This window comes from Punica granatum, chromosome 7 (assembly GCF_007655135.1).
Source record: "Punica granatum isolate Tunisia-2019 chromosome 7, ASM765513v2, whole genome shotgun sequence".
Lineage (NCBI taxonomy): Eukaryota > Viridiplantae > Streptophyta > Magnoliopsida > Myrtales > Lythraceae > Punica > Punica granatum.
This window is the reverse complement of record NC_045133.1, coordinates 22,431,058-22,458,434: the sequence shown is the minus strand read 5'-3', so window position 1 is coordinate 22,458,434 and position 27,377 is coordinate 22,431,058. Positions and strand designations below refer to the sequence as shown.

General features: G+C 36.5%; 2 protein-coding genes across 2 annotated transcripts; both read left to right on the top strand.

Moving 5' to 3' along the window:
* Positions 1–5,474: 5,474 nt before the first annotated feature.
* LOC116213849 (xanthotoxin 5-hydroxylase CYP82C4-like) lies at positions 5,475–8,333 on the top strand. Its single transcript, XM_031548943.1, has 2 exons — positions 5,475–6,501; positions 7,503–8,333. Exons 1-2 carry the CDS (start codon positions 5,551–5,553, stop codon positions 8,127–8,129), a joined length of 1,578 nt encoding a protein of 525 aa, XP_031404803.1. The 5' UTR covers positions 5,475–5,550; the 3' UTR covers positions 8,130–8,333.
* Positions 8,334–24,331: 15,998 nt separating this feature from the next.
* LOC116212982 (xanthotoxin 5-hydroxylase CYP82C4-like) lies at positions 24,332–27,122 on the top strand. Its single transcript, XM_031547764.1, has 2 exons — positions 24,332–25,323; positions 26,255–27,122. The coding sequence occupies exons 1-2, from the start codon at positions 24,370–24,372 to the stop codon at positions 26,879–26,881; spliced, it is 1,581 nt and encodes a 526-aa protein (XP_031403624.1). The 5' UTR covers positions 24,332–24,369; the 3' UTR covers positions 26,882–27,122.
* Positions 27,123–27,377: the final 255 nt, after the last annotated feature.

Genomic DNA, 27,377 nt, shown 5'->3' with positions numbered 1-27,377 from the left:
CCTGCTCCCGTCGTCCTTTCTCCCTCTTACACGCCAACCGCTCCCGTGCACGCCGACTCTCTCTCTCTCTCTCTCTCTGTTTTTCGGGACAAAACCAGAGCTCACGATCGGACCCGAAAAAAAAAGGAGACGAGAGCTCACGAACAAAAAAAGGATCCCTCAGCTCACACACGGTCTCCCATAGCTCACGACCCGCAGCTCGATTTTTCTCTCGGACAATCCACACTCTCTCTCAGCTCACGAATTCTCTCGAAAACCCGGAGCTCGTTCTCACCTCGCGGCGGTCGAAATCCCTCAGCTTGTCCTGGTCCACACGCCCGGCCCGCAGCTCGCCCACTTTCTCCGGACGGAAGACCCTCGGCTCGTGACCTCCGAGCTCGTCCCGCAGCTCGCCACCCCATAGTTCACTCTCCCTGTCGTCCCTCACCTCGGCTCCCTCAGCTCACCGAACCCTTAGCTCAGCCGACTCCCCCTCTGGATGATCCTCACGCACGGCTCGCAACCACTCGAACCGCATTTGCTTCTCTTCGTTTTCCCCGTTTGACATTAATCGGATGGATTCCTTTTCTTCCGGGTGGCAGGGGCAAAGTTCGTGTCGGTCCGTGTCCAGCAGTGCAGCCCGTGTCCAGCGGCAGCCCAGCCCGGTCCAGCGGTAGCTCAATCGGCCCAGTTCGCAGCCCATTCGCTCGGCCCAGTAGAAGCCCATTCGGCCCAGTCCACCTGTCACGGCCCGGCCCAATTCGTCCGGCAGGGACTTTTAATTTTTTCTTCATTTTTTCTTATTTACAGAATCACCCCTCAACTTTCCGAATTAGGTATATCCTCGACTTAGTGGCATGTTTAGGGCTCCATTTTTGAATTTTTATGTTTGCTTGGATGGATATGATGTGAAATGAGCGTTCTTGGGCTGCGTGGGTGATTGGATTTGTCCCGAACTCGATTTTAGGAACTTTCTATCTTGTCTCATTTCAGTCCTGAGGATGCATTTTTATTTTTTTTTCAGATCTGCCCCGAATTTTAAAATTCATTTTAGCCAAGTCCCAGCCATTTTTATCACTTTCCAATCAGTCCTTGAATTTTTCAGAATTTTTCAAACATCCCAAGGAACTTTTCGAGTTGTTTCAGTTTAGTCCCGGGACAATTTTTCGCCCTTTTCAGATCTGCCCAGAATTTTAAAATTAATTTCAGCCAAGTCCCAGCCATTTTTATCATTTTCCAATCAGTCCTTGAATTTTACAGAATTTTTCAAACATCCCAAGGAACTTGTCGAGTTGTTTCAGTTTAGTCCCAGGACCATTTTTTGCCCTTTTCAGATCTGCCCCAAATTTTAAAATTAGTTTCAGCCGAGTCCCAGCCATTTACAGCATTTTCCAATCAGTCCTTGAATTTTACTGAATTTTCCAACCACCCCAAAGAACTCTTCGAGTCGTTTCAGTTCAGTCCCTGGGGCATTTTTTCACTTTTCAGATCAGCCCATATTTTTAAATTCGTTTCAAACAAGTCCTGAGACATTTTCAGTAATTTCTACACAGTCCCCAATTTTTCCAAAATTTTCAAATCAGTCCCCTGAAACTTTGTCCGAATTTTCAAACAAGTCCCTGTTCTTTTAAAATTATTCAAATCAGTCCCTGGACATTTTTAAGATATCCAACCCTTTCCTACTTGGATCACCGACCGACAACGTATGTGCCCTTATTAAATATTTTATTTCTGTAATTATATGTATACGACATGACAATGTGTGTGCTTTGCATGATTTTTCGCTTCCATGAATCGGTGTCGTTTTATCAATTCCGTTAATATTATGTGTGTGTATATTTGTATGTGTTCATCATGATCATGGCGGCACCGATTGTGTAAATATATATTTTTGTCGTGCTTGATGTGATAATATGTTATTGACCCGTGTTTAAACGCTTTATTTTCTCGTTTTTGATCGAAACCTCACATGAATCAGCTTAATCATGCAAACTCGACCTAAAATTAACTTTTAAATCCCAAGGTGGTCGGGAATTAGGATTCGCATCGGACGGTCCATCAATGATCGGCTCGACGGTCTGAAACCCGTATATTTAGAGCATTTGGCAAAAATATTAATTAATTTAACCAATAATTCCACTAACGGGGTAATTGGGATGTTCATGCGATTAATTAATTCACTTGGCCCTAATAATTTTGTACGAATTGGTAATAAACCGGTAACACGTGTCGATAGGTTGCAAACATGCGTTGGTGCCCTTTTCAAAACTTGCAAATTTTATCAAAACCGAGACACGTGGCTCGATGTGACATGGATGTCTAGGAAGGACTTGCGCGTCTTGACTCGAGGCCTCAACTGATTTCAGGAAACTCAGGTCGGGACGTGAAAGTTTTCCTTAGATCACTTCCGGATAGATTAACCGATCTTTTGGCTCTTTTGGGGTTCTTGACAACCCTAGAAGGTCCAAAGGATCGGTTAGTGCCGGTCACAGGCCGAGATGGCCCGCACCGCGTAATCTCTCTTTCTCGAAAATAATTTTTACCTCAAGGGCAAAATCGTCTATTTGCAACTTAGCGATACCCCCTAGGGTTAGAATAAGAGAAACATTACGGTATCAGGGTAGGGATGGGCTACTTATCTAGGCGCAGGTTCATCTGCATAGCCCGCTCTATCCGACCGATGAGTTTTTGTTATTTTAGTATAGTCTCAGGTAGTTAGTTCGGGTGGATGGGCTCAAAATACAAATACCGGACTAATTGCGCACTTGGTTAAGACGAAAGCGGGCAATAGCGGGATAGGCACTAGGTTCTAGGATTTACGGGCGGAATCAATGTTCGATAATAACTTGTAACAACCGTAGTGTCACAACATAGAACAATTCTAAAAGTAACCCACAAACACAAGATTTGACAACAGACGTCACATATGTCAAGTTCTCGAAAAATAATGCCAAGTGCGAAATACCTTCCCGAGACGATCCTTGATCGATTCACACCTTGTACCCACTTTGTCTGTTTAGGGTAGGATTTGCATGCCAAGATACCCCAGTTAATAATCGGTTAATTCACGTAAATTCGACAATAACAAAACCCCATTGTTTGTTTATTTATGTCTGTTTTATTACATTATTGCACTTGTTTTGTTATGCAGATTGAGCCCGATCTCTTAGGATACGATCCATAAGGGGTCCAATGCCCCAACCGTAGATTACGGGGTCTAACCCCCTAACACTGAGCGCGCATCTTAATTTCAATTCCAGTCTTTTCAAACCACACGGTGAGCACGAGTGGAATAATAACCGAACGCGATTCGACCGGGATTCAGTTGTTGTAATTTATATTTTATTTATTTGAGAGGATAATGTGAGGATTTATGTTGTACATTTATTCATGTAAGAATCCCGGTCGGAGTGTTCCTTCAAATTTACGGTGTCAAAACGCGTAAGATGAGCGGAACTTAATTAAGCGGTAATTAAATTAAAATGGCAAGCCTAGACAAGTTAGAGTACCGATAGGGCGTGCGAGATATAGGCTCGCATGTAACAGAACTCCCGAATTCGGAACCTCAGGTTTCGCAGACCATATGTCTTAGCAATTAGGTGTACCCCGTACCCCTAGACCCGGGTAACTTGCCGGCCCTCGACCTTCGGGTCGTAAAATGGCAAGTGGCAACTCCTTCTCACGTGCGTCCGTCGCGCGTCCCCGGGAAGGTGGACACTCCCAAGCCGCGCTGCATAGGTGTACCCCGTACCCCGACGAGATGAAATTCGGGTGCGCACAATATGTGTTAAATGACTTTAAAATTTATGTAACTTACCTTAAAATTTGTATAATTTATTTTGGAATGTGTGTAATTTATTTTATTTACTAGTAATTTACTAGAAAATTAAGTAAATTATTATTAATTAAAGTAATTTACTTTGATTTTGAAGTAATTTATTTTGATTGCACCATGCAATCACTTTAAAGTTATTGCACCATAGACCTTCCAGGCAAAGGGCAACCAAAGCTATTACTGAATTTCCATCCGTGCCAAAAGAAGTGAAATTTAACACAAGGACACAAAATACTTATATATATATATATATAAACAAGAACACAAAATAATTGCTCATGAATATAATTGTCCCAGAAAAGCAAAATTTCTGCCAAAATCTATATTATCGTTCTAAATTATAATGGTTCATCCTCGAGAATATTCATATGTATAAATATATACACAAAGGAAGAAAGGGAATAATTGTCCTATGGGAAGAGACTAACCTTCACAGTGAGATAGCAAAGCAAGTTGGCAATAAGATAAATTCTAGTCAATGACCCTTTGGACTAATACCGACCACTAGTGAAGGAACATCACCATTTGTTGTTTCAGAGAGAGCATATTAACAGATTTAATGATATGATGAACAAAGTGGGTCGGATGTAGGACTTACTAATGTAATTCACGCTTGACAACGTTCTCTCTTCAGACAGGATGGACATGTCTTTAATTTTATATGCATTGGTGGTGATAGTAATCGTAAAAAAATAACACTTTACGATATTTACTATATTTAATGGGTATTATTAAGGATAAATAAGAGGATATTTTGGAAAGTAAAACGTGGAGAAATAGCTTAAAGAGTTTCACACTTTTCTATTTAAATTTAGTATAGACAGAAATAAATATATATTCGTTTCGGAGTGTACAGTGGCATCTTGATACCAAAAGCTGGAAAAATAAATTTTAAGGAATCAAAAGAATTGTAAAAATGGGCCTATGTTCAAAGGATCACATCTACAAAGAGAAAGTATTTTGTTTTAGTTCAACCTATAGTGACGTATGAAATAGGGTACGATATTAATTTAGCAACAATATTTATTTTATTTTTTATTTGGGGTGAATTTGTAACACCAAATTTATGGGAGGCATTACTTTTGAAATTCCCGGAGATCAAGCAACAATATTTATCATGGTTTTAGATAAAGGCAGAAAAAGTATTTTATTTTATAAAGAAAAAAATTAAAATTTAAAAAGAATTAATTAATGAAAGAATTAATACAAAAACTAAATACAATAAGAGATAAGAGTAGACACAATCTCTTAATTAGCCGATCTGACACGAATTGAATTAGTTTAACCCCGTTGAGCTTCCGAATATTAGAGTATACATGCCTAAAGAAAAAAAAATGCGACCGTCCTGAAGATTGGCATTTCCATTGCTGTCATTTCATATGTATATAGTTAAAATTATGCACGTTTCCAATGAGCTTATGATGTAGCACTCGTCCGACTGTTAGTTGGGAATTACGTGGAAAGAAAATGACTGGATTATAGAATCCTAGGTACACCGAATACCTTCCCTATTTTAATATTATATAATAGTACGATATCCGAATATAGTATTTTAGTAATATTATATCTATAGTACAATATAATAAATATAGATCTCATCACGAGTTACATGCAGTCCATCTTTACCTTAAAGTAAAATAACTAGTCATATGTTATAAATATGTATACATATATCTCCCTTGCCGTGTCTGTGTTTATAAATACCAGTTGTAGGATCCATTTGGTTTGAGCGTGCCATGGATTCTAGTCTCTACTTCACTGTGATTTTTCTGATTGTGTCCCTCACTCTCTACTATATTTTGGGTAGAAGGAGGCCTAAGAGTGGTGGGAAGAACAAGAAATTAGCTCCCGAACCCAATGGCGGATTACCGATCATCGGCCATCTCAACCTACTTGGGGGAGATGAGGTCCTTCATCGAAAACTTGGGAGAATGGCCGATAAGTACGGGCCGGCTTTTACACTCCGTCTGGGGCATCGCCCTATTGTTGTGTTAAGCCGGTGGGAAGAAGCCAAGGAGTGTTTCACGACCAACGACAGATATCTCGCCTCGCGCCCCTTGTTGACAGCCCCCAAGCTTTTGGGCTACAACTATGCCATGTTGGGCTTCGCACCCTACGGCGACTACTGGCGCGAGGTGCGGAAGATTGCAACCTCGCATCTCCTAAAACCCCACAGGGTTGATTTTTTCAAAGATGTGTGGGAGTCGGAGATCCGCGAAGGAGTAAGGGTACTGTACAAGCAGTGCACAAGCGACCATGCTCGAAAAGTGCCCGCCAACCTATCAGAGTGGTCGGCTGATATAATGACGAACGTGATGGTTAGGGTGGTAGCTGGGAAGCGTTACTTCGCCTTCTCTGGCGAATTCCCGGAGACCCAAGTGAGGCAGTTCCAAAAGGCCTTCAGGCGGCTTATTGAATTGGCCGGTGCCGTCGTGCTCTCGGATGCAGTTCCCTTTCTCGGGTGGATGGATAATTTCCAAGGGCAGGCGAGGGGGATGAAGCAGGTAAACAAGGAGCTGGATGTTGTCATTGAGCAGTGGCTCGATGAGCATCGCCAGGACCGCAAGAGAAGGGTGAAAAGCGAGGACGAGGAGGATCTATTCGATAAGATGCTTTCCCTCCAGGAGAAAGGGCAGCTCATGAGTGACCCATACACTCCAGATACCTGCATTAAGGCGACATGCCTGGTACATACGTTAAATTAAGCCATTTCATGTCCCATCGATGTTTTGATTGGCTAGCTGGTAAAAACAGAGAATTTTCTTCTCTATTATATATATATATATATATATATGCATGCACGACACTTCTAACATCAACGTTTGGAGTGAAGAATTTTGAGGAGTTTTTTGAGGGAGAGGATTTGGAGGTATTATAAATCTCTTCAAAAATTCTATTTGAAAAAAAAATTCAAAGGGTTTGCGGGGATTTGAAACACCTCCAACATTCTTCAACAATTCCAAATAAGATTTTCAAAATCTCTTTGTAATTTCTCAAAATCTTCTCCTCTTTAACCTTTCATAACCCTTTGGATCCTTCGAATTCCCACTCTTAACCCCTTATGAAAAATATCCAAATTTTATAGTATTAGGTTACTACCCAAGAGATCAAATCCTGCTCGATCTGGCTAGACATGGTCAAATCTGAGCAAGATCCAACCAAATCAAGTCGGATTCTACCCAATCTGACCAGATCTTATTTTATTGGATCGGATCTGAACAAGACCCAACCAAATCAGGTCGGATTCTGCCCAATCTGACCAGATCTGATTTTATTGGGTCGGATCTGAACAAGACCCGACCGGATCTGACCCAATCTGATCAAACCCCCAGATTTGTTCTGGCTCTCGTATCGTGCTACAGCTGAAGACGTCTTATTTTATTCAGTCGGGATTTCCATATGTGATAACTAAAAATTGCATGGATTCAAGTTGAGGATCTTTCCAGCCTGGTTTTTATGGAGGTCCATGTAGTTTGGCAGGGAATAGAATTCAAGACTTGTAGATTAGTTGGTATCTAATGTGATCTTTTCACGTATATTTTCCTTCTGAGTTTCCTTGGAAGATATCGCTCCGGGATTCCTGTTCTCGTACTTCTTTTTCTTATCGTTTTTAGTAATAAATGAATCCTCTTTACTTTTGACTGCCAATGCTTACTATTTGCAATTTTATCTAATTCAATCTTCACAGGAAATTATGATAGATGGTTTCGAAACAACAGCGACCATGTTGACTTGGGCCATAGCATGCCTCATGAACCATCCTGAAGCCCTCAAGAAGGCCAGGGAAGAGCTGGACACCGTCGTGGGTCGTGACCGTTTGGTTGATGATTCTGATATCCCTAAGCTTCCATATCTACAGGCAGTAGTGAAAGAAACAGCCCGCCGGTACCCGTCTGGTCCACTCTTGAGCCCACGGGAGGCCACTGAGGATTGCACCGTGGCTGGATACTACATCTCGAAAGGCACTCAAATTATGGTGAATGCATGGAAGGTTCAACACGACCCCAGGGTCTACAAAGAGCCATTTGAATTCCGTCCTGAGAGATTCCTCACCGATAATGCCCATGTGGATCTAAGAGGCCAGAACTACGAGCTCCTCCCTTTCAGTTCAGGGAGGAGGTCGTGCCCAGGCATGTGGCTGGGTACTAGACTCGTTCAACTGTCTCTGGCCCGTCTCATTCATGGTTTCGAGTTCGTGAATCCAACCAATAAACCGATTGACATGACTGAGGTTCCGAGCTTGAGCCTCGCCAAAGCCACTCCAGTGGAGATTATATTGATTCCTCGTTTGGACGCTGCTGTGTATGCTGTCTAAGGTATTACATGATGAATGTTTTTACCCTTTTCATGTTTTTTATTTTTCTTTTGGTTTGTTGTGCGTGAAAACTGTGGCTACGAATGTTATTTTAGGATACTCTGGTAAAATAATTTGGGCATAATTATCTTTGCAAGATAATTATCTACGAAAAATAAAATGTATTGTTGTGGCGTACGTCTCACTACTTTATCCATTTATATTTTAAGTTCGATTCTCATATTAGAACTATCCGTATATTTTATCAATTTTATTTCATGTATATACGTATTCTTATTTTTGGTTATAAATAGGGGCCGAAATTATTCATAATTTTTAGTTTTGAGAATTTTCTATTTTGCATTTCCAATAAATTATAATTATAGTTTTTATCCTCCCCGTGGATCCACTAATGATTTCTAGTTAAAAAGATGCTTTGGCACCGTTCACTTTGGTCGCTGATGCATGAAAATACGAAGACGCATTGGATAAGCTATTTATCATATTCAACATCAAACCAATCAAACGGGGCGTAGCGTACAAGAAGGTATTGTGTGTAATGGTGATATCACATAAGATTATATCATCAGACACTTAAAAAAATATTATTTTTGTCAATAATGAATTATTTTTGTTAACAAATTTTTTTTCGATTTTTGTTTACTTACTAAACACCAAAATGACAAACTTTCATTGACTTGAGGCATTGGCACATGATATCGCTGATGCATACAAGACTTTTTCGTAGCATAGTGGCGGTCCCCTCGCTTGGTAACAAAAAAAATTTCATATTTAATATTTAGATGAGATTATTCGTGTATCTTTATTAGATATTTAAAAATTTCAATTCATCTTGCAAGTCGAGATTTTCTCATTAATTTTTTAATGTATGTAGAACTTGATGTGGTCCCGTAGTTACTTTTTGCATATTTTTACCAAATCGTCCTCCATATCTTTTTTTTCGGTGTAAACCTTGGTATCCGAAAATCCAATTGGGTCATACCTAGTCCAGTCAAGTCAGGTCGGCCCACTAAAAGGTAAAACTCTTTCATCATGAATTTTTTGCATTAATAAGTACTCGAATATGAGACCTTACTTAAGTGAAATAAATGATAAATAACTTGAATCAATCCACCTTGGTTCCTCTTACCTTTTATTAAATTAGAGAGGAGCAAAATATATAACGATAAATTGGAAAGGAACAAAATCTGTAACGATAAATGCAAGAATAGAATGATAAAACTATCCAAATTTTAAGCACTTTTCTATTCTCTCTCCTCCTATTCGCACGTGTTCGGCCTTTCAACTTCCCATCATCCATTTCCATGTCTGCCCGTTGCTTCCTTTCCTCAATCTAAAGTGTTATTACTTTTCTCTTTATATTTTTTATTTTATCCACATATTTTTTTAATCTTATAATGTTCTAAGTCATGCTACTTTAATTTAAAAAGTTTCTATTTAACATGAATAGAAACTTAATGCAGTTCGTAGTTCAGGTGTAAGTTGATTATGCCTTGAGGAAGATCAAAATTCTATAAAAGTCTAGTGAGATTTTAACTTTCAACAATTCTTTAACAGAACGGTAGACCTTTTCTCTAGAGTCCAAAAATAAACATCTCCTCATATATAATGATACATGCACCTCTCGTTCAGGGGCATCGTAGTAGGTAAGGTTGTGTAACTGAGCTAACGCGAGCTAGTGTATAGACAAGCTCAAGGTTGCCTTGCCTTTGCTCGAGCTTGAGGCCTATCGAAAATTAAGCTCAACATCGCCTGACATCTTCTAAAAGTTTAAGGCAATTAGTACGGTTTGAAATTTGAGATGGTTGGAAAAGAATTGTGAATCAAGAGATTGAATTGAGGGGAAAAAATACAAATTAAATTGATTTTGAAACATAAAAATAGAATAGGAAGGATAAACCCCTGGCATTTTGGATACGGGTTAGATTTTAGGGATGTTCATGGATTTCTATAAATGGGTTTTGGTCTTGTCCAGAACCTAATAGATAATAAAAAAGTTTTACCCATTTACGGGAATGGCTCAGGGATTTTTCATCAAAACCTTATAGAATTTGGGAATGACTTAGTATTTTGCATCAAAACTCGTCCCAAACCCGTTAAGTTTAAAATTAATAAAATACCTTCATTCAATTGTTAATTTTACGAAATACCCTTCAATTAAGGATTCACACACAGTCATTACCCTCATTGTTGCTTCCTTTGTCCTCTTCACCTCTCTCTCTAGTCCCTGCGCCTCCTTTGTCCTTTATGCACCCATGGATCACCCTAACCGTTGCCCTTCTATTCTGGCCTCCCATCACTGGTCAAGCACTGATCTTCTCGAGCTATCATCTTATCATACCATTAACCTTTTGCTCAATTTTTTTTATAATGAATATGAGTGCATTAATGGCATAAAGAAATTCCCGGTGGAAACCCGTTTAATTTAGTGAGGGTTTGAAATTGCAATTCCACCCAGAAGGTAATGGGTTACTCCTGCAGTATGTCCTTGTACAATGCTCAAGGCTCTAGGCTGAGTAGTATCAGCAACTTTTTTTTCCTACAAATTCTTAATGGGGTTGGGAAGGATTTGGATGCGGACCAATGTCTAAAATGTTTAGATTTGGGAAGGATCTAGCCATCTCAAACTCTGCCCACGAACATTTTAGGTGTCCTCATTATTAGCTAGTTCTCACAAAAAAATATGGCAATTTGGTGTTTTACTGCTCCGTTGTCACTCCACAAGCCTATCCTATGGATGTAAGGAAGTCCGATAGCAAGGCGGAGAGTGAAGGAGGAAGCGGTATATACTCTTTTTCATGAAAATCTCAGCTCGTGATAAAATGTCTTTTCAATTATTAAAGCGACTAAATTCTTCAAAAGAAATCATTAAGTGTATTTAAGATAGCGAGAGCACTCTAGACACTTTTTGAAGGCAATGGTGCAATGAAATAAATCGCATTCCCTGAAATCAATTAATTATATAATATATGGAAGTCGAAGAGTGCAACATAGACATGCTATCCATTAAATGGATTTCACCACATGTCTTGGTTGGATCAAGTTCAATGAATCGTTCTTAATAGGCCATGTTTTTGGTACATATTAATTACCTTGTACTATTCTTCTTTGAAAATAAAAAATTTTACACGATAATGATAAAGTCATATCGAGAAATGAGAATTGTTTTTTACATATTCCAATTGTTTGCATACTAAAAATTCTATAAATATAGCTATAATTCAAAAGTTAATAGTAGGGTATTATATAGGATATCTATAAACTATAGGGATTTTGATGTAATTATATATACTTCACATATTATAAATACATCTCAAGCCAATCCAATGGGTCACAGCCTCTCAATTGAGCCTGGCCTTGCATTGGCCTTTGATTTTGGGCTGCTCTCTCCTTCCCTTAGTTCAATTCGAGGGGGTTGTGAGGCCTGGGCCATGTTGAGTGGCTGATCCAATAGGCCTTGCAGATTTAGTTCGATCCATCACAAGTTTAAGTCCGCTTTATTCGCAAATTGCGAAAAATGAGCGTAAACATATGTATAGTTATAGGTGTGTTAGATTAAATAGATTTATCAAGGATTGTCAACACAAGAAGATAGCAGAAAACGAAGCAAGTAAATTAATTCATGCACGCATGGAAATATGTCCACGTACGAACACATATGGAGCTATAGTGTAAGTATTAGTTTCTTTAATAAAAAAAAGAAAAGTAATAGTTTCATAGTCTTCAAGGTTTCTTTTTGTCAATCTGAAGCTTTCCCAACCTCAACTGTTAAAACGGCATCCATTCCACGAAAAAGAACGTGCATATTCTTAACCGCTAATATCTATTAATTATATATAATTATTGCATGTTAAATGCCTCTTCCTAGCTGAAAAGCAAATAAATATCGGTAAAATTTCAAAAAGCACTTCGAAATAAAGTTTATGTTCAAAATATTGCAATTTAGTTAATCTTGAATTTAATTTTACTAGTAATTATGTCAATTCTTGGTGAGATTAAAATTTATTTCATGGGTTATAAATTGCATGTAAAATCCAATAAGTAAATAATATCATATTATTTAAATTTTCGAATAATTAAACCGTTATCCATAGTTTATAATTAAACTCAATACGATGAATTTAATATTTTAGTTTATCGTTAACTTAATGATTATTGAAGAGTTAGTTTTTGGAAAAATGACACTTTTGGTCCTCAAACTTTGACACTTTTGCCATTTCAGTCCTAATTGTTTTCTGTTCTCATCCTTGGTCTCTTGCTTTTTTGCCACTTTAATCCGACTGCCCAATTTTCGGTCAAAAACCCATTTTTCATCCAAAAAATATTTTTTAATAAAATAATTATCAAAATATTAAAATTTAAAATTTTTAAAAATAAAAGAAAGGGGGAACATCAGCACAAAGAAACAAGAGGGGGTCGTGGAGAGCTTTGTTGGCAGACACCCCTAGTCGAGGTCATCGATGATCTAATGAGTCAATGGTGGTCGCCGGTAATGGCCACCAATCGGCTGAATTTCATAGTTTGAAAAAGGAATATAATAATCAAGGTTGAGGGACAGGGGGCGGTCGGAGCCTCGCCAGCGACCACTAATCCTCCCAACTAGGGTCGCTGACGACCACTGAGGTTACCCGCAATCTCGATTGAAGGGGTGGTGGCCCCCACCACCCCCACTCCCACCCATCGGCTGCTCTTTCCTTCCTAGTTTCCTTTCTTTGTAATTTTTATTTTACTTTTTCTTAATTTCTTAAAATAATTATAGTTAAAAACATTTTTTTGATGAAAAATATATTTTTCATGGAAAAATTACGACTAAAATTGTCTTTTTCTCTGAATTTTACGGTCATATATAAAATTTTGCTGTGAATAACAATTCCATGGACGCGTGCACAGATGAAATAGCTAGTTTAAAGAGTCCAGAGGATTAACCTTACTCTTTTGAACTTTAACACAATGAGAAACTTAGGGCCTGTTTGGTTTCCCAATTCTATTTTAGAATCACAATTCTAACTTTAACTCTACTCACTACAAAACAAAATAACTCATACAAAGTCAAAGAGTGGGCCCCATTTATACCACTTTTTTCCACAACAAAACAATATAACTCATACAAAGTCAAAGGGTGGGCCCCATTTATTCCACTCAAAATCAAAATCAAAATTTGATTTTAAAATCCTACTATGAAATCAAACGCAACCTTAGTGCCTGAAACTACAACTTCAGTAGTATTAGTAGAGTGGATGTTCTCGACTCCTTTACCTTCATAAAGGAATTGGATGAGATCAAACCATTTGCGTGATTCTCCACTAACATAGCACTACCTCAGAGGATTTTTCTGACTCTATTGCGCAATGCATTTTGCTTACTCTATTGCGCAACACGTTGATACACAAATACTTTGCACTCGTCACATTTCTTAGGAAGCTAGGGCACATCCACTTGAATCTTCATACATGGTTATTGCAATTATCGATAGGTAGCACCTTTAGAGTGTCAATAGGCATTTCAATCTTTCCACAGGCTTTAGCACAGGCCAACCTTATTCTCGATGTAGAAGCTCCATCCACATATATTGGTTATCTTATAGCAGTAGCGCTAAATAACTAATACCTTTAGCATGATTCGGGCCCGCATGCAACTCAACTGCAGGTGAGGTCATTGCAGAGGTCTTTGATGCATGCTCTAGCGATCTCTCATAAGGGGGTGGATCACTGCCCTCCGACAACCTCACCTGAGGATTGGGTTGCCAACAAGGGAGCCCTAGCGCCGAATCCGCCCCTTCGCTCTCTCCTCGATAACTGGGGACTCCCCACCGACGAGACATTCCCCCAGGTGATGTGAAACTATCTTATTAATTGTCTTTTTGCAATTGTCAGCAGACAAATGATCGTATATATAATAGTAATTCACTAAATCATATTGCAAATAATGTGAAACATTTATCTTTTGATAATATTTGGCTTGGCTGTATTAATCTTCATGGTACTCAAGATGCTTAGATTCCTTCTCTTTATAAGCTTTCACCACTCACTTCTGCTCCATAATCATCTACAATGAACAAACCAAAGATTCAATCAACCTTACCGTACCGAGGTCAGAACTAAGTAACTACATACATGGCTACCAGATCAGACAACTGAACTCATCGATATTGTTAATTTGAAAGGTGGTGCGAAATCCCGATTGCAACCTAACTCCTGGACCTCAGAAATTGATGTGATATATCCAATTGGTCTCGAATAGACACCCGGGAGTTCTGGCCGGGTATTGTTTCTAGGTTCCTTTTGAGATTTATCATACGCCCATTTATTGCCTCCGTCATACATCTCAAAAGGGACCCAGAAACAATACCCGGCCAGAACTCCCGGGTGTCTATTCGAGACCAATTGGATATATCACGTCAATTTCTGAGGTCTGGGAGTTAAGTTGCAATCGGCATTTCGAACCACCTTTCAAATTAACAACATCGGTGAGTTCAGTCGTCTGATCTGGTAGCCATGTATGTAGTTACTTAGTTCGGACCTCGGTACGGTGAGGTTGATTGAATCTTTGGTTTGTTCAATGTAAAATCGTGTTGAAATGCGATGCTAATGGACTAATTAATTTTGTCTGTGAACTCCGGTGTGCTCGAATAAAATTTCCTTGAGAGGAAAGACTATATGGTGGGCCGAGGCTCTGATTTAACAAATTGTGGAGATGGCAAGGCTCAAATGCACGAAGTAATCCCTTCATTAAGATATGCAGATGATATATGACAATTTTCTTGATGAAAGTCAAAATTTTTAAATAATAAAACCATAAAATCATTCGATTCGTTTTCTCTTTTAATCTATTGATAATTAGACATAAGATCCACGCTATGTACAGAACTAATAAATTAAAATTACAGATTATATCATTGATTTAAATTAAATAAATGTATATGTTGTTCACTAACAAAACGTCGTACACCCAATTGGCAACATGTAGGGAAATCTAGACATGCTAGGAAGCGATTCCAAGAAATTGACGTCTCACTAGCGAACAATAATACATACACGAGCTGGTTTCAAATAGATATTCGGGTGTTTTCAAGCTTTTCCTCACTCTAGCAAATAATAATGCATGGCTTGTGAACCTTTTATGTATACATGATTTCCCCTCACCTCTGCATTGCATAACTCTCATCTCATATCCATAAAGTCGGATAAGCTCGATTGTCCGATAACAAGCAGGCATTCCCGGTCTTCTCCCCGAATAAATTGTTTTATGGAGCCCATCTTTCCTCATGAATGTTTCACTCCTCAACTTGGTTCCCACCTAGCCCGGCCATTTCAAATTCATCACACCCCACACCATTTCCTTTACTCCCATGCTTTATCTCCCAACTGGCACGACCTTTCTAAGGTTCCTAGCTTATGATATTTAAAGTTTTTCACTTTGAACAAGCGTACAATAGGTTATACCCGAAGATTTTGTATATATATTTTTGAGCGAATCAATTCGCTGGAAAATGTGGGACAAATACTTTCCAGCATTCTCTTCAATGAACACCGGAAATTGTGCAAGAAACTTTTGAGATCAATTCTTATTTATCAGCTTCAAAATTTGAAATGTGTATATATATATATATATATATTGATCAAAGAAACGTAAGCTTGACTACTCCGATTTACTTGCGGCTTGGCCGACCTGTGACTCAGATTGGTTCTTGATCTGACTCCTTACTCAGCTCTGTCCTCTTCCTACCATAATCAGCAAATGCTAGATCATCAAGGCAAAAACACTAAGGAGGTGATGTCATCTCAAGATCATGCCACCAAGGCTCCCCAGAGCAATATACCCGGAAGTGTAAATATCGATTCAACAATTGTAGTGTGAAGGCCGCAGCAAGAATGCGGGTTCACTCTAAATTAATTCAAGAATAAATTCAAAAACTGGAAAACAATTAGGAACAAATTTTAAAACAATTTAGAAAAACTTACAAACCAAAGAAAATTCAAAAGAATCACAGAAAATTCAAGAAAAAAATTAACTTTTCTAATTTTTTCAGTTTGATTTTTCCTAATTTTCTCTGAATTTTATCCAGTTTCTTATTTTTTTTTAATTTTTTCTGTGTTTATTAATTCTTTTTCTAATTTCTCATGAATTTTTTAAATTTTTGAACTTTCTTGTAGTTTGATGAATTTTCTTTGGTTTTTAAATTTTTCTGAATTTTATAAAATTTTTAATTGTTTATATTTCCTGAATTTTATATTTTTTTATAAATTTTATTTGACATTAAAATATTTTATTTTCTCTAATCAATTTTAATTGTTTTTTAAAATGTTTTTTGAATTTTTATAAATTTTAATTTTTCTCTTGTTGTTTATAAACTTTTAACCTTTTTATAAATTTTCCTTAAATTTTTAAATGTGCTCTAAGTTTTCCTTTTTTAAAAATTTTTCTAAATTTTTTACTTGCTATGAGTGGTGCTATGTGTGCAACTATGGGTCAACACCGATGCTCATTAAGTCCACGTCAGTAAATAGGCAAAAAATGTTAATGAAGTTAGACCGCTGATTAATTTGAGAAAAAAATAGAAAATATCTATTTTTTTAGACAAAATTTAAATTTGGCTAAATTGAAAACAAATCTAGAAAGAAATAGTTTACGCTCTAAATGATTATTTGCATGAATTTGATATCCATTGATTGAGAGGTATGATCATGTTGCGTACAACAGCAATATTCCATTTAAAATTGAAAAACTAACTTGTGTTTCTCATGTGTTTCCTACTGGCATCGCATCTCTCTCTCTCGATAAATCTTGAATGTTTGTTACTATATGAATGCTAGGTTAAATGTCTAATCAGCATTGGGATAGAAGCAAGAGTATGGTAGAAAAAATCGACATACCGAAAGGGACGGACAAACCAAAACACAAATGTTAATTATTTTTCGTGCTATCTGGCTAAGTAAAAATCATGCCTCCAAGGCACCACAGAGCGAAATACCAGAAAGTGTAAATATCGACTCAACAATTGTGGGGTAAATGCCACCCCAGTTGAATACAGGTTCAGTCTATATTAATTACAAGACAGACCCAATATTTCAAATTAAATCTCACAGGATCACCTCAAAAGTTTTCATCCTTAAGTTACTTGTCAACCGCATGTGTCAAAGTTTTGTTTACTTATCACTCGCTTACCCGTGAAAGTTCTCCGTTTAATGATGTTATTAGTGCAAGGGCGCGCTTTACTAGGAGAAAGGAAAAACAATTTTCACAATACAATTATTTATGTTAATGTCGTTTAACTATATAATAAATATGAGTTAGTAAAAATATTTCAATATTAAAGTAACTAAAAAAATTTTAAAGTAGAAATATAATATAATTGACCACATTATGCATTAGCGTCATAATATGTAAAATCATATGTTAAATTAAAAGACATTGTGAATGATAAAGAGTGAAATTAAATATAATAAAGGAACAATATTAATGTCAGATCATAAACAAAATAGCTATTACTTAATTATAATTTTATTCTCCAAATCTATAATATTTTATTTTCCATATATGATAATATGGTAGCCCATGTCAAAGTGCAAGGTTAAAAAATAGTACTAAAATTCTCTCTCTATAGGTGTAAAAGTAAGAGATTATTTTTACATAAAATCACTACTATTATTAATTATAAGTAAAAAAAAATAGTATTGAACTTTTGTCTCTAAATATGAAAAAACAAGAAGTGAGTTTTACATGAGATAATTTTTAATTGATAGGATATGCATTAAGATGTTATTTTCACCTGTAAGTCAACAACATAATATACTTATTTTTACTCAAAATAACTCATTCTCCATTTTGAAATCACTTATTAGGAAGATGTGCTTGGAAAGATAGGTGGACAACAATGAATATTACAATTAACATATTGAAAAGGATTAGAGGGATAAAAGAGAAAGACTATATAAGTTTATAGGAGTTTTATAATATATCCGAAATGTAGGAAAATAAAAAGAAAATAAGGTTAATTAATAATAGGGACATGTGTCCCGATGTGCTTCTAATGAATGATAAAAAGTAAAATTAAATAATAAAAAAGAACAATATTAATGTTAGATCATAAATAAAATAGATAGCAAATATAATTTTATTTTTAGATTTTATAATATTCCATATATGATAATATGGTAGCCTCACGCTTTGATGCTGAGTCAAAAAATAGTATTAAAATATTATATGTTATTTGTGATAATATGATATTCATATTTAATAATATGGTAGCTCAGCACTTTGTTGCAGGGTCCAAAGATGTATATATATTTACACACACAAGAAAATGAAACAAAAATGATATAAATAGGCACACACGCAAGAATAGGCAAAAATGGAAGAGACAGTGGAAAAAGTTACTTAGTCCCATCCTTTAACTGTTTTTTTTCATTTTCGTCATAAATCTTTTCTCTTGTTCAATCTTATCCTCAATGTTACTCATTTTGTTCATCTTTCTTAATCGTATTGAATTTTCAAAATTGATAGAGTTGTGTTAGTGTTTTTTGTTAGTAAATTAATATGGTTATTTGTCGGGTCTTCTCGTTTGTTAATTGGATGGATGGATTTTAATAAATTTAGAGAAAAAAGAATTCAATGAGAAATTATTTTTTGGTAAATTTTTTCCATTTAAAGTTAGACATTTTAGGTTGATACAAAAGGAATCTTTTACTCTAGTTTTGGGAACAAAAATCAAGATTTGATTGACGGATTTTAAAAATGAACCCTACAAGCCAGACTTTTCAGGTCGATACAAAAGAAATCTTTTACTCTAGTTTTGGGAATAAAAATCAAGATTTGATTAAGGAATTTCAGAAGTGAATGACGCACATGAAATTTTGAAAACTCACACCATATTTTTAAAATAAAAAGAATATAAAAGAAATCCTGATAATGGAAAAGAAATTTAATTCAGATTATTATATATAGGCACACACACAAGAAAACGCAAAAATGATACGTCTATGCACGCACACAAAAGAAAAAAAATGATTATATATATATATATATATCTCGGCATAGGGCTGGCAATGTTTCACACGACACAGATACGACACGGAGTTAAATGAGTTTGGGTTGGACATTTTTGATAATCGGTCTAAACGGGTCAAACCTGTTTAAACACGGTTAATAATATTATATTTGGTTTTAGAATTAAAGTATTTTTTATTTTAATTATGGAAAATGAAAAATGATTGTGTAGTGTATTGAGTTAAAGTTAAAGTTAAAATTTTTGACTTGGAAAATGTGTATTTTTGTTGTGTAGTGTGTTGAGTTAAAGTTAAAATTAAAATTTTTGTGATTTTAACTGCGAAACCAAACGGAGCAACCGGATTGAACCCGTGTAACCCGATTATACACGATTAAACCTGTTTATTTAGACATGTTTAATCATGTAACCCATTAATCCGTTTATGTATTTTGATTTACCAAAATATCCTCATGTAATCCTACATTTCTAAGTCCCTAACTTAATTTCCTTTCCTTTCTTTCACCCAATCCAACACAGCACAATCGCATTTCTACCTCTACTTCTACTTCTCTACTACCCTCCCTCAAATCTCATCTACGTTTTGATTTCCTTCTTCTCATCTATCAATAGCAAAGTTCTGCTTCTTCGCTCTCATTGCTCTCCTCTTCGTACGCCTCGCATTGTCCGTAGATTCGCCTCAGATGTCACCCTCCCCTGCTCCCAAACTCGCCGCCGACTCCACTCCCACCATCTCCCATTCGAAGCCCATCGCTTCGCTGGCTCCCGCTCTAACCAATGCGCCTCATGGCTCGATCTCATCCTCGCTGTCGCTGCCTCCCTCGGATGCGGCTCCCGTCTCTTCCCCGTCCTCATCCCCCTCCCCTCCATTTCAATCTCCGCGTTAACGTGTAAACATATCGTGTTAACTTGTTCGGATAAACGAGTTAATCGGATAAACATGTCGTGTTAATGTATCAGGGTAACTGAGTTAATCGGATAAACCAGTTGTGTTAACGTGTCCGGATAACGTTTATAATCGTGTCGTGTATACGTGTACCTATTATGATATGTTTCGATAAACGGGTTTAAACGTGTCTAAACGGATTGACACGGATATAAACGTGTCGTGTATGGGTTTCCAAAATTTGATCCGTTTAATAATCGTGTCGTGTAGGGTTATGACTTTAATGACACGAACCCGTTTAGACACGACACGACACGAATTGCCACCCCTATCTCGGCACATACACAAGAAAACGCAAAAAATAGAAAAGACAAAGATAAAAAAATTGAAAAATAAAAAATATAGCTTAACTTGTGGCTTAATGTGAATTTAGAATGAGAACTATTTCAGTGTTTTAATAATATATTTCTGTCTTATTGAATTCTCATTGCTGATAGAGTTGTATTAGTTTTTTTTTTTACATTAATATGATTATGTTGGGCTGTTCGTCTCTTTGGATGGATAGAATTTGATATATTTGAAGGAAAAGGATTCAATGAGAAATTATTCTTTCGGTAATTTTTTTTTTCATTTAAAGCTAGACTTTTTAGATTGATACAAAAGGAATCTTTTTCTCTAGGCTTGGGAACAAAAATCAAGATTTGATTAGTGGATTTCAGAAATGAATATTGATTGGAAAAAAAAAAGAATGAGAGGACACACATGAAATAATGAAAAGTGATAGGATATTTTTATAATGAAAAGAATCTAAAAAGAAGTCTCAATAATAGGAAAAGACATTCAAGTCATATTAATATATAGGGTAAAATGCACTCCATTCCCTTGAAGTTTTTTCTAATGATAGTCCATCATATACTTGACCAAAATAGACACTCCACACAGGAAAAAATTTTCTTTTAATCCTTAATCGTTATTTTGTTTTTCATTTTCAACCTAATTAATCTTCTTGTTCAACATTATCCTGGTGGCACTGTTAGTGCACTCTTGATCTTGTTATTTAAATAATCGCTTAATCTATCAACATGCAACTTTTTGCGAATGAAAAATGATTGAAAATAGAAAATAGAAAATATAAAAAATAAAAGAATGTTGTAGTTGCTATATATGTTCGAGATGGTCAAAGACCATCGAGATTTAGGTTATCTATGGTGGGGATATTTACAGTAGATGGGGTCTTGCCCCTAATATTGATATCTGAAATTTGAACCTCTAAATTCTTTTTATGTGGGATGGAGATTTTGTTGACAATCACCTACCATCCAAACTTATAAATCGTGAAAATAGTTATCTATAATTTCATTGGCGTGTTACCACGTAACACAAGTTTCATATATAAATTTGCTACCATTCAATTTTTCATGAATAATTAATTTTTAAAAATTAATAAATAAAAAAGAAAAGTCAACGAGGAATAAGAGCAGAATAGTATTGTTGCCACCTCGATGTATCATGAGGCCACTAGCTAATCTATAGGGGGTGCCAATGTGAAGGGATGGGAACTTGGGCGGGGAAGAGGGGCAATCACATGCACCCCCTAACTGGGGACTTCAAATGACAGTTGTACTCGTCAATATTAGGTAAACTCCCTAGATGTTCCCATTTTCTAAATTTAATTTAATTTCATTTTTCACAAAAATATTGTTAGATTATAGACGATATCTCTTTGTATTAAATGTTGTGGTTTTGAATATCGATCTTGGGAGTGGAGTCTGCTGACAGACACCCTCTCTCTAGACCGTTGAGAGCCTCAATGGCTGTTGACAATTAGTTTCTTTTCTTTTCTATTTTCAAAATTTTATTAATCTTAAAAGTATTGCACATTAATTTGTTTATCAAAAATTTAGATAGTAAGATGAAAGTTGATAAGTTGTGCAACATTGAAAATGAGAATAGTTCAAAAGAAAAAAAGAATTAAGATAAAAGTGTAAAGCAAATAAATGTTGAGGACCAAAAGGAATTTATGTTATTAAGTCAAAAAAGTCAATGGGGTAGAGTGTCTATTTTGCTTAGAATTGGAGTGGCATGTCATTAAGTAAATACTTAAGGGAGGGGAGTACATTTTACCCTAATATATATATATATATATATATATAGAGGTACACAAGAATGGGAAAAAGTTATATATATATATATATATGTAATGTATATATACATGAGCATGAATTAGGTTAGTTTATTGATGATTACAAAATTTTGCTTGTCAGACAATATACTTCGTAAGATAAATTAGCACATTAATAGTTGGAATTTGAAATTATTTTTTAAACTATTCGACAAGTGTGTATTATATAAATTCAGTATATTAAAACATAATATACTTATTTTTACTCAAAATAGCTCATTCTCCATTTTGAAATCACTTATCAGGAAGATGTACTTGGAAAGGAAGGAGGAAACAATGAATTTCACAATTAACATATGGAAAAGGATTAGAGGGATAAAAGAGAAAGACTATATAAGTTTATAGGAGTTTTATAATATATCAGAAATGTAGGAAAATTAAAAAACAAAAAAAAGAGGCTAATTAATAACAGGGACATGTGTCCTGATGTGCTTCTAATGAATGATAAAAAGTAAAATTAAATAATAAAAAATAACAATATTAATGTTAGATCATAAATAAAATAGCTGGTAATTATAATTTTATTTTTAGAATTTATAATATTCCATATATGATAATATGGTAGTTTCGCGCTTTGATGCAGAGTCAGAAATAGTATTAAAATATTATATATTATTTGTGATAATATGATATTCACATTTGATAATATGGTAGCTCAGCGTTTTATTACATGATCAAAAGATAATATTAAAAGTTTTCTCTCCAAAGATGCAAAATAAGAAATTATTTTTACTCTAATTTTGGGAACAGAAATCAAGATTTGATTAGGGAATTTCGCAAATGAACTTTAATAATTAAAAGAAAAGAATAAAATGATCCACGTGAAATATTGAAAACTGATAGGAAATTTTTAAATAAAAAGAACGTAAAAGAAGTCCCAATAGGGAAACCGCATTTAATTCATTAATATATATATATATATATAGGGACAAACGCAAGAAAAACCAAAAATGAAAAAGACGGACAAAACAAAAAGAAAAAGAGATAAGATAGGCTTGAACGAGGTTAATTTACTATACAAAAGAAGAGAAAGGACACTTGTCCTATGGGAAGAGTCTAACCTTTACTCTGAGGTTGACAAGGTTGTTTCAGATCAACAGGATGGGGATGTGATTCATCAACGCGCAGCTGCTATTCCTCTGCCTCTCCCTCTGACGAGCCTGGCAGCTGATTTTCTCAACAAATTACAATAATTTAAATGGGCCCTCTCAACAAATAATTTTGTTTCTGATATCACATAGATTTTCATATTATGAAACTTATGGGCTTAACTGTTCCACATGTTATGTCCGGTAAAATTGATTATTGTGTACCTGGTGAGTGTGACTCAGTGGTGAGAAATGTTGGTTTGACTGTGTGATTCTACATTTCTGTTTTTTAATTTCAATCCAGTTGTGCCACGTAATGATTTTTCTCTCTGTTTTTTTTCTATATTATACTATATTATATTATATAGTATGATATAATATTTAAATTTCAACAAGAGTTACACCGTTCATCTTGCAATAAATTTAATTAATTAATTAATATGTAAATTAGATACGTATATATATTAATGTTATTAAAACTGGACCGGTTCAATCGGGAATCAGCACCTTGTTCGGTCCGCTTCTTTTAAAGATCGAAGTTACACCTTTAGATCGGTGAGCCCACTAAACTGAGCAGTTTTTTGACTGAACTCAACGAACCTATATGAATTGTCTGGTTCAATAGGTTTCCTTTTATTGAAAAATTAAATTGCATGCATGAAAACTTGAACCAAAGGCCTCAACCTCCCTATGAGCCACATGCCTAACCTCTTGAGCCTTTAAGTAATAGCCATATTTCTTTCCTTCTAATTATTCTTTATCTCTTTAAGCATAACGAAGGAAGAAATAACTTCAATAAAAAAAAAACTTTCTTTCATACATTATTTCAATTATTTGAATTATTGTGTATATATTAATATATCATAATCTTTCTTAATTTTATATGCATTATTTATTATTTAATTAGACGTGTTGTTCGATCCATCGAAACTCCAATTGGACTCATAAACTTATGAACCCATACTTCGATCAGTTCAACATCCAGTCCAGTTTTAATAACATTGATATATATATATCTCCCTTCCCGTGTCACTCTTTATTAATAATCAGTCGTAGGATCCATTTGCTTTCAGTGTGCCATGGATTCTATTCTCCAATTCACTGTGATTTTTCTGATCGTGTCGCTCACTTTCTACTACATTTTGGGTAGAAGCTGGAAGACTAAGAGTGGTGGGACGAGCAAGAAATTAGCTCCCGAACCTGATGGCGGATTGCCGATCATCGGCCATCTCAAACTACTTGGCGGAGATGAGGTCCTTCATCGAAAACTCGGGAGACTGGCTGATAAGTACGGGCCGGCTTTTACACTCCGTCTGGGGCATAGCCATATTGTTGTGTTAAGCCGGTGGGAAGAAGCCAAGGAGTGTTTCACGACCAACGACAGATGTCTCTCCTCGCGCCCCTTGTGGACAGCCCCCAAGCTCCTGGGCTACAACTATGCCATGTTGGGGTTCGCACCCTACGGCAACTACTGGCGCGAGGTGCGGAAGATTGCAACCTCGCATCTCCTAAAACCCCTCAGGGTTGATTTTTTCAAAGATGTGTGGGAGTCGGAGATCCGCGAAGGAGTAAGGGTACTGTACAAGCAGTGCACGAGCGACCATGCTCAAAAAGTGCCCATCAACATATCAGAGTGGTCAGCGGATACGATGACGAACGTAATTGTTAGAATGGTTGCTGGAAAGCGCTACTTTGCCTTCTCTGGCGAATACCCAGAGGGCGAAGCTAGGCAGCTCCAGAAGGCCTTCAGGCGTCTTGTCGAGTTGGCAGGTGCCATCGTGATCTCAGATGCAGTTCCCTTCCTCGGGTGGATGGATAATTTCCTTGGGCAGACGAAGGGGATGAAGCAGGTAATCGAGGAGCTGGATGTTGTTATGGAGCAGTGGCTCGACGAGCATCGCCAGGACCTCAAGAGAAGGGTGAAAAGCGAGGACGAGGAGGACCTATTCGATAAGATGCTTTCCCTCCAGGAGAAAGGGCAGCTCATGAGTGACCCATACAGTCCAGATATCTGCATTAAGGCGACATGTCTGGTACGTACGTTAAATTAAGCCATTTCGTGTCTCATCGATGTTTTGATTGGCTAGCTGGTAAAGACTGAGAATTTTCTTCTCTATTATATTCCAAGTTGATATTTGCAATTTCCAAGTTAATGCATGCACGACATTTCCAACGTAAACGTTTGGAATGAGGACTTTTTAGGAGTTTTTTGAGGGAGAGAATTTGAAGGTATTATAAATCTCTTCAAAAATTGTATTTGAAAAAGATTTTTAAAGAGTTTGCGGGGATTTGAAACACCTCCAACATTCTTTTACAATTCCAAATAAGATTTTCAGAATGTCTTCGTAACTTCTCAAAATTTTCTCCCCTTTAGTCTTTCATAGCCCTTCAAATCCTTCGAAGTCCCACTCTTAACCCCTTATGAACCAGATCCAAATTATATAGTATTAGTTTACAATCCATGAGATCAAATCCTGCTCGATCTGACTAGACATAGTCAAATCTGAACAAGACTCAACCAAATCAGGTCGGATTCTGCCCAATCTGACCAGACCTGATTTTATTGGGTCAGATCTGAACAAGACCCCACCGGATCCGACCCAATCTGATTGGTTTTGGCTCTCATATTGTGCTACCGCTGAAGACCTCTTATTTTATTCATTCAGGATATCCATATGTGATAACTAAAAATTGCATGGAGGATCTTTCCATCCTGGTTTTTATGGAGGTCCAGGTAGTTTGGCAAGGAATAGAATTCAAGACTTGTAGATTAGTTGGTATCCAAAATTGTATTGGGCTTATCCGATGTGATATATTTTCCTTCTGAGTTCCCTTGGAAGATATCCCTCCGGTATTCCTGTTGTTGCACTTCCTTTTCTTTCGTTTTTGGTAATAAATTAATCCTCATCACCTTTGACTGCCAATGCTTACTATTTGCAATTTTATCTAATTCAATCTTCACAGGAAATTATGATAGATAGTTTCGAAACAACAGCGATCATGTTGACTTGGGCCATGGCATCCCTCATGAACCATCCTGAAGCCCTCAAGAAGGCCCGGGCAGAGCTGGACTCCATCGTGGGTCGTGACCGTTTGGTTGATGATTCTGATATCCCTAAGCTTCCATATCTACAGGCAGTAGTCAAAGAAACCGCCCGCCTGTACCCTTCTGGTCCACTCTTGTGCCCACGGGAGGCCACTGAGGATTGCACCGTGGCAGGGTACTATATCTCAAAAGGCACTCAAATTATAGTGAATGCGTGGAAGCTTCAACATGACCCGAGGGTCTGGAAAGAGCCATTTGAATTCCGTCCCGAGAGATTTCTCACCAACCACTCTCATGTGGATATAATAGGCCAGAACTACGAGTTCCTCCCTTTCAGTTCAGGGAGGAGGTCGTGCCCTGGCATGTGGTTGGGTTATAGACTCGTTCAATTGTCACTTGCCCGTCTCCTTCATGGGTTCGATCTCGTGAATCCAACCAATAAACCGATTGACATGGCTGAAGCTCCGAGCCAAACCCTTGCCAAAGCCATTCCAGTAGAGATAATATTGATTCCTCGTTTGGACACTGGTGTGTATGCTGTCTAAGGTATTACATGATAAATGTTTTCAACCTTTTCTTTTTTTTCTTTTGGTTTGTTGCGTTTGAAAGTTGTGGGGACGAATGTTATTTTAGATTATTCTGGTAAACTAGTTTGGGGATAACTATTTGTAAAGAAATTACTTCCGAAAAGTAGGATGTTTTGTTGTGGCGTATGCACTCACCACTTTATCCATTTACATTTCGAGTTTGATTATCATATTAGAACTATGCGTGTCACTTTATCCATTTTATTACATACGTATCCTTGTTTTTGATAATAAATAGGGCCTGACATTATTCATAATTTTTAATTTTGAGAATTTTCTATTTTGCATTTCCAATAAGTTATAATTATGGTTTTTATCCTCCCCGTGGATCCAGTAATAATTTCTAGTTAAGAAGATACTTTGGCACCATTCACTTTGGTCGCTGATGCATGAAAATACGAGGACACATTGGATAAGCGATTTATCATATTTAACATCAAACCAATTAAAGAGG

What these genes read in the sequence shown, in the direction of transcription:
- LOC116212982 (XM_031547764.1), top strand. Translation starts at nt 24,370, where the DNA reads ATGGATTCTATTCTCCAATTCACTGTGATTTTTCTGATCGTGTCGCTC. An exon ending in GCATTAAGGCGACATGTCTG is followed by an intron (nt 25,324 to 26,254) that starts GTACGTACGTTA and finishes CAATCTTCACAG; the next exon opens with GAAATTATGATAGATAGTTT.
- LOC116213849 (XM_031548943.1), top strand. Translation starts at nt 5,551, where the DNA reads ATGGATTCTAGTCTCTACTTCACTGTGATTTTTCTGATTGTGTCCCTC. An exon ending in GCATTAAGGCGACATGCCTG is followed by an intron (nt 6,502 to 7,502) that starts GTACATACGTTA and finishes CAATCTTCACAG; the next exon opens with GAAATTATGATAGATGGTTT.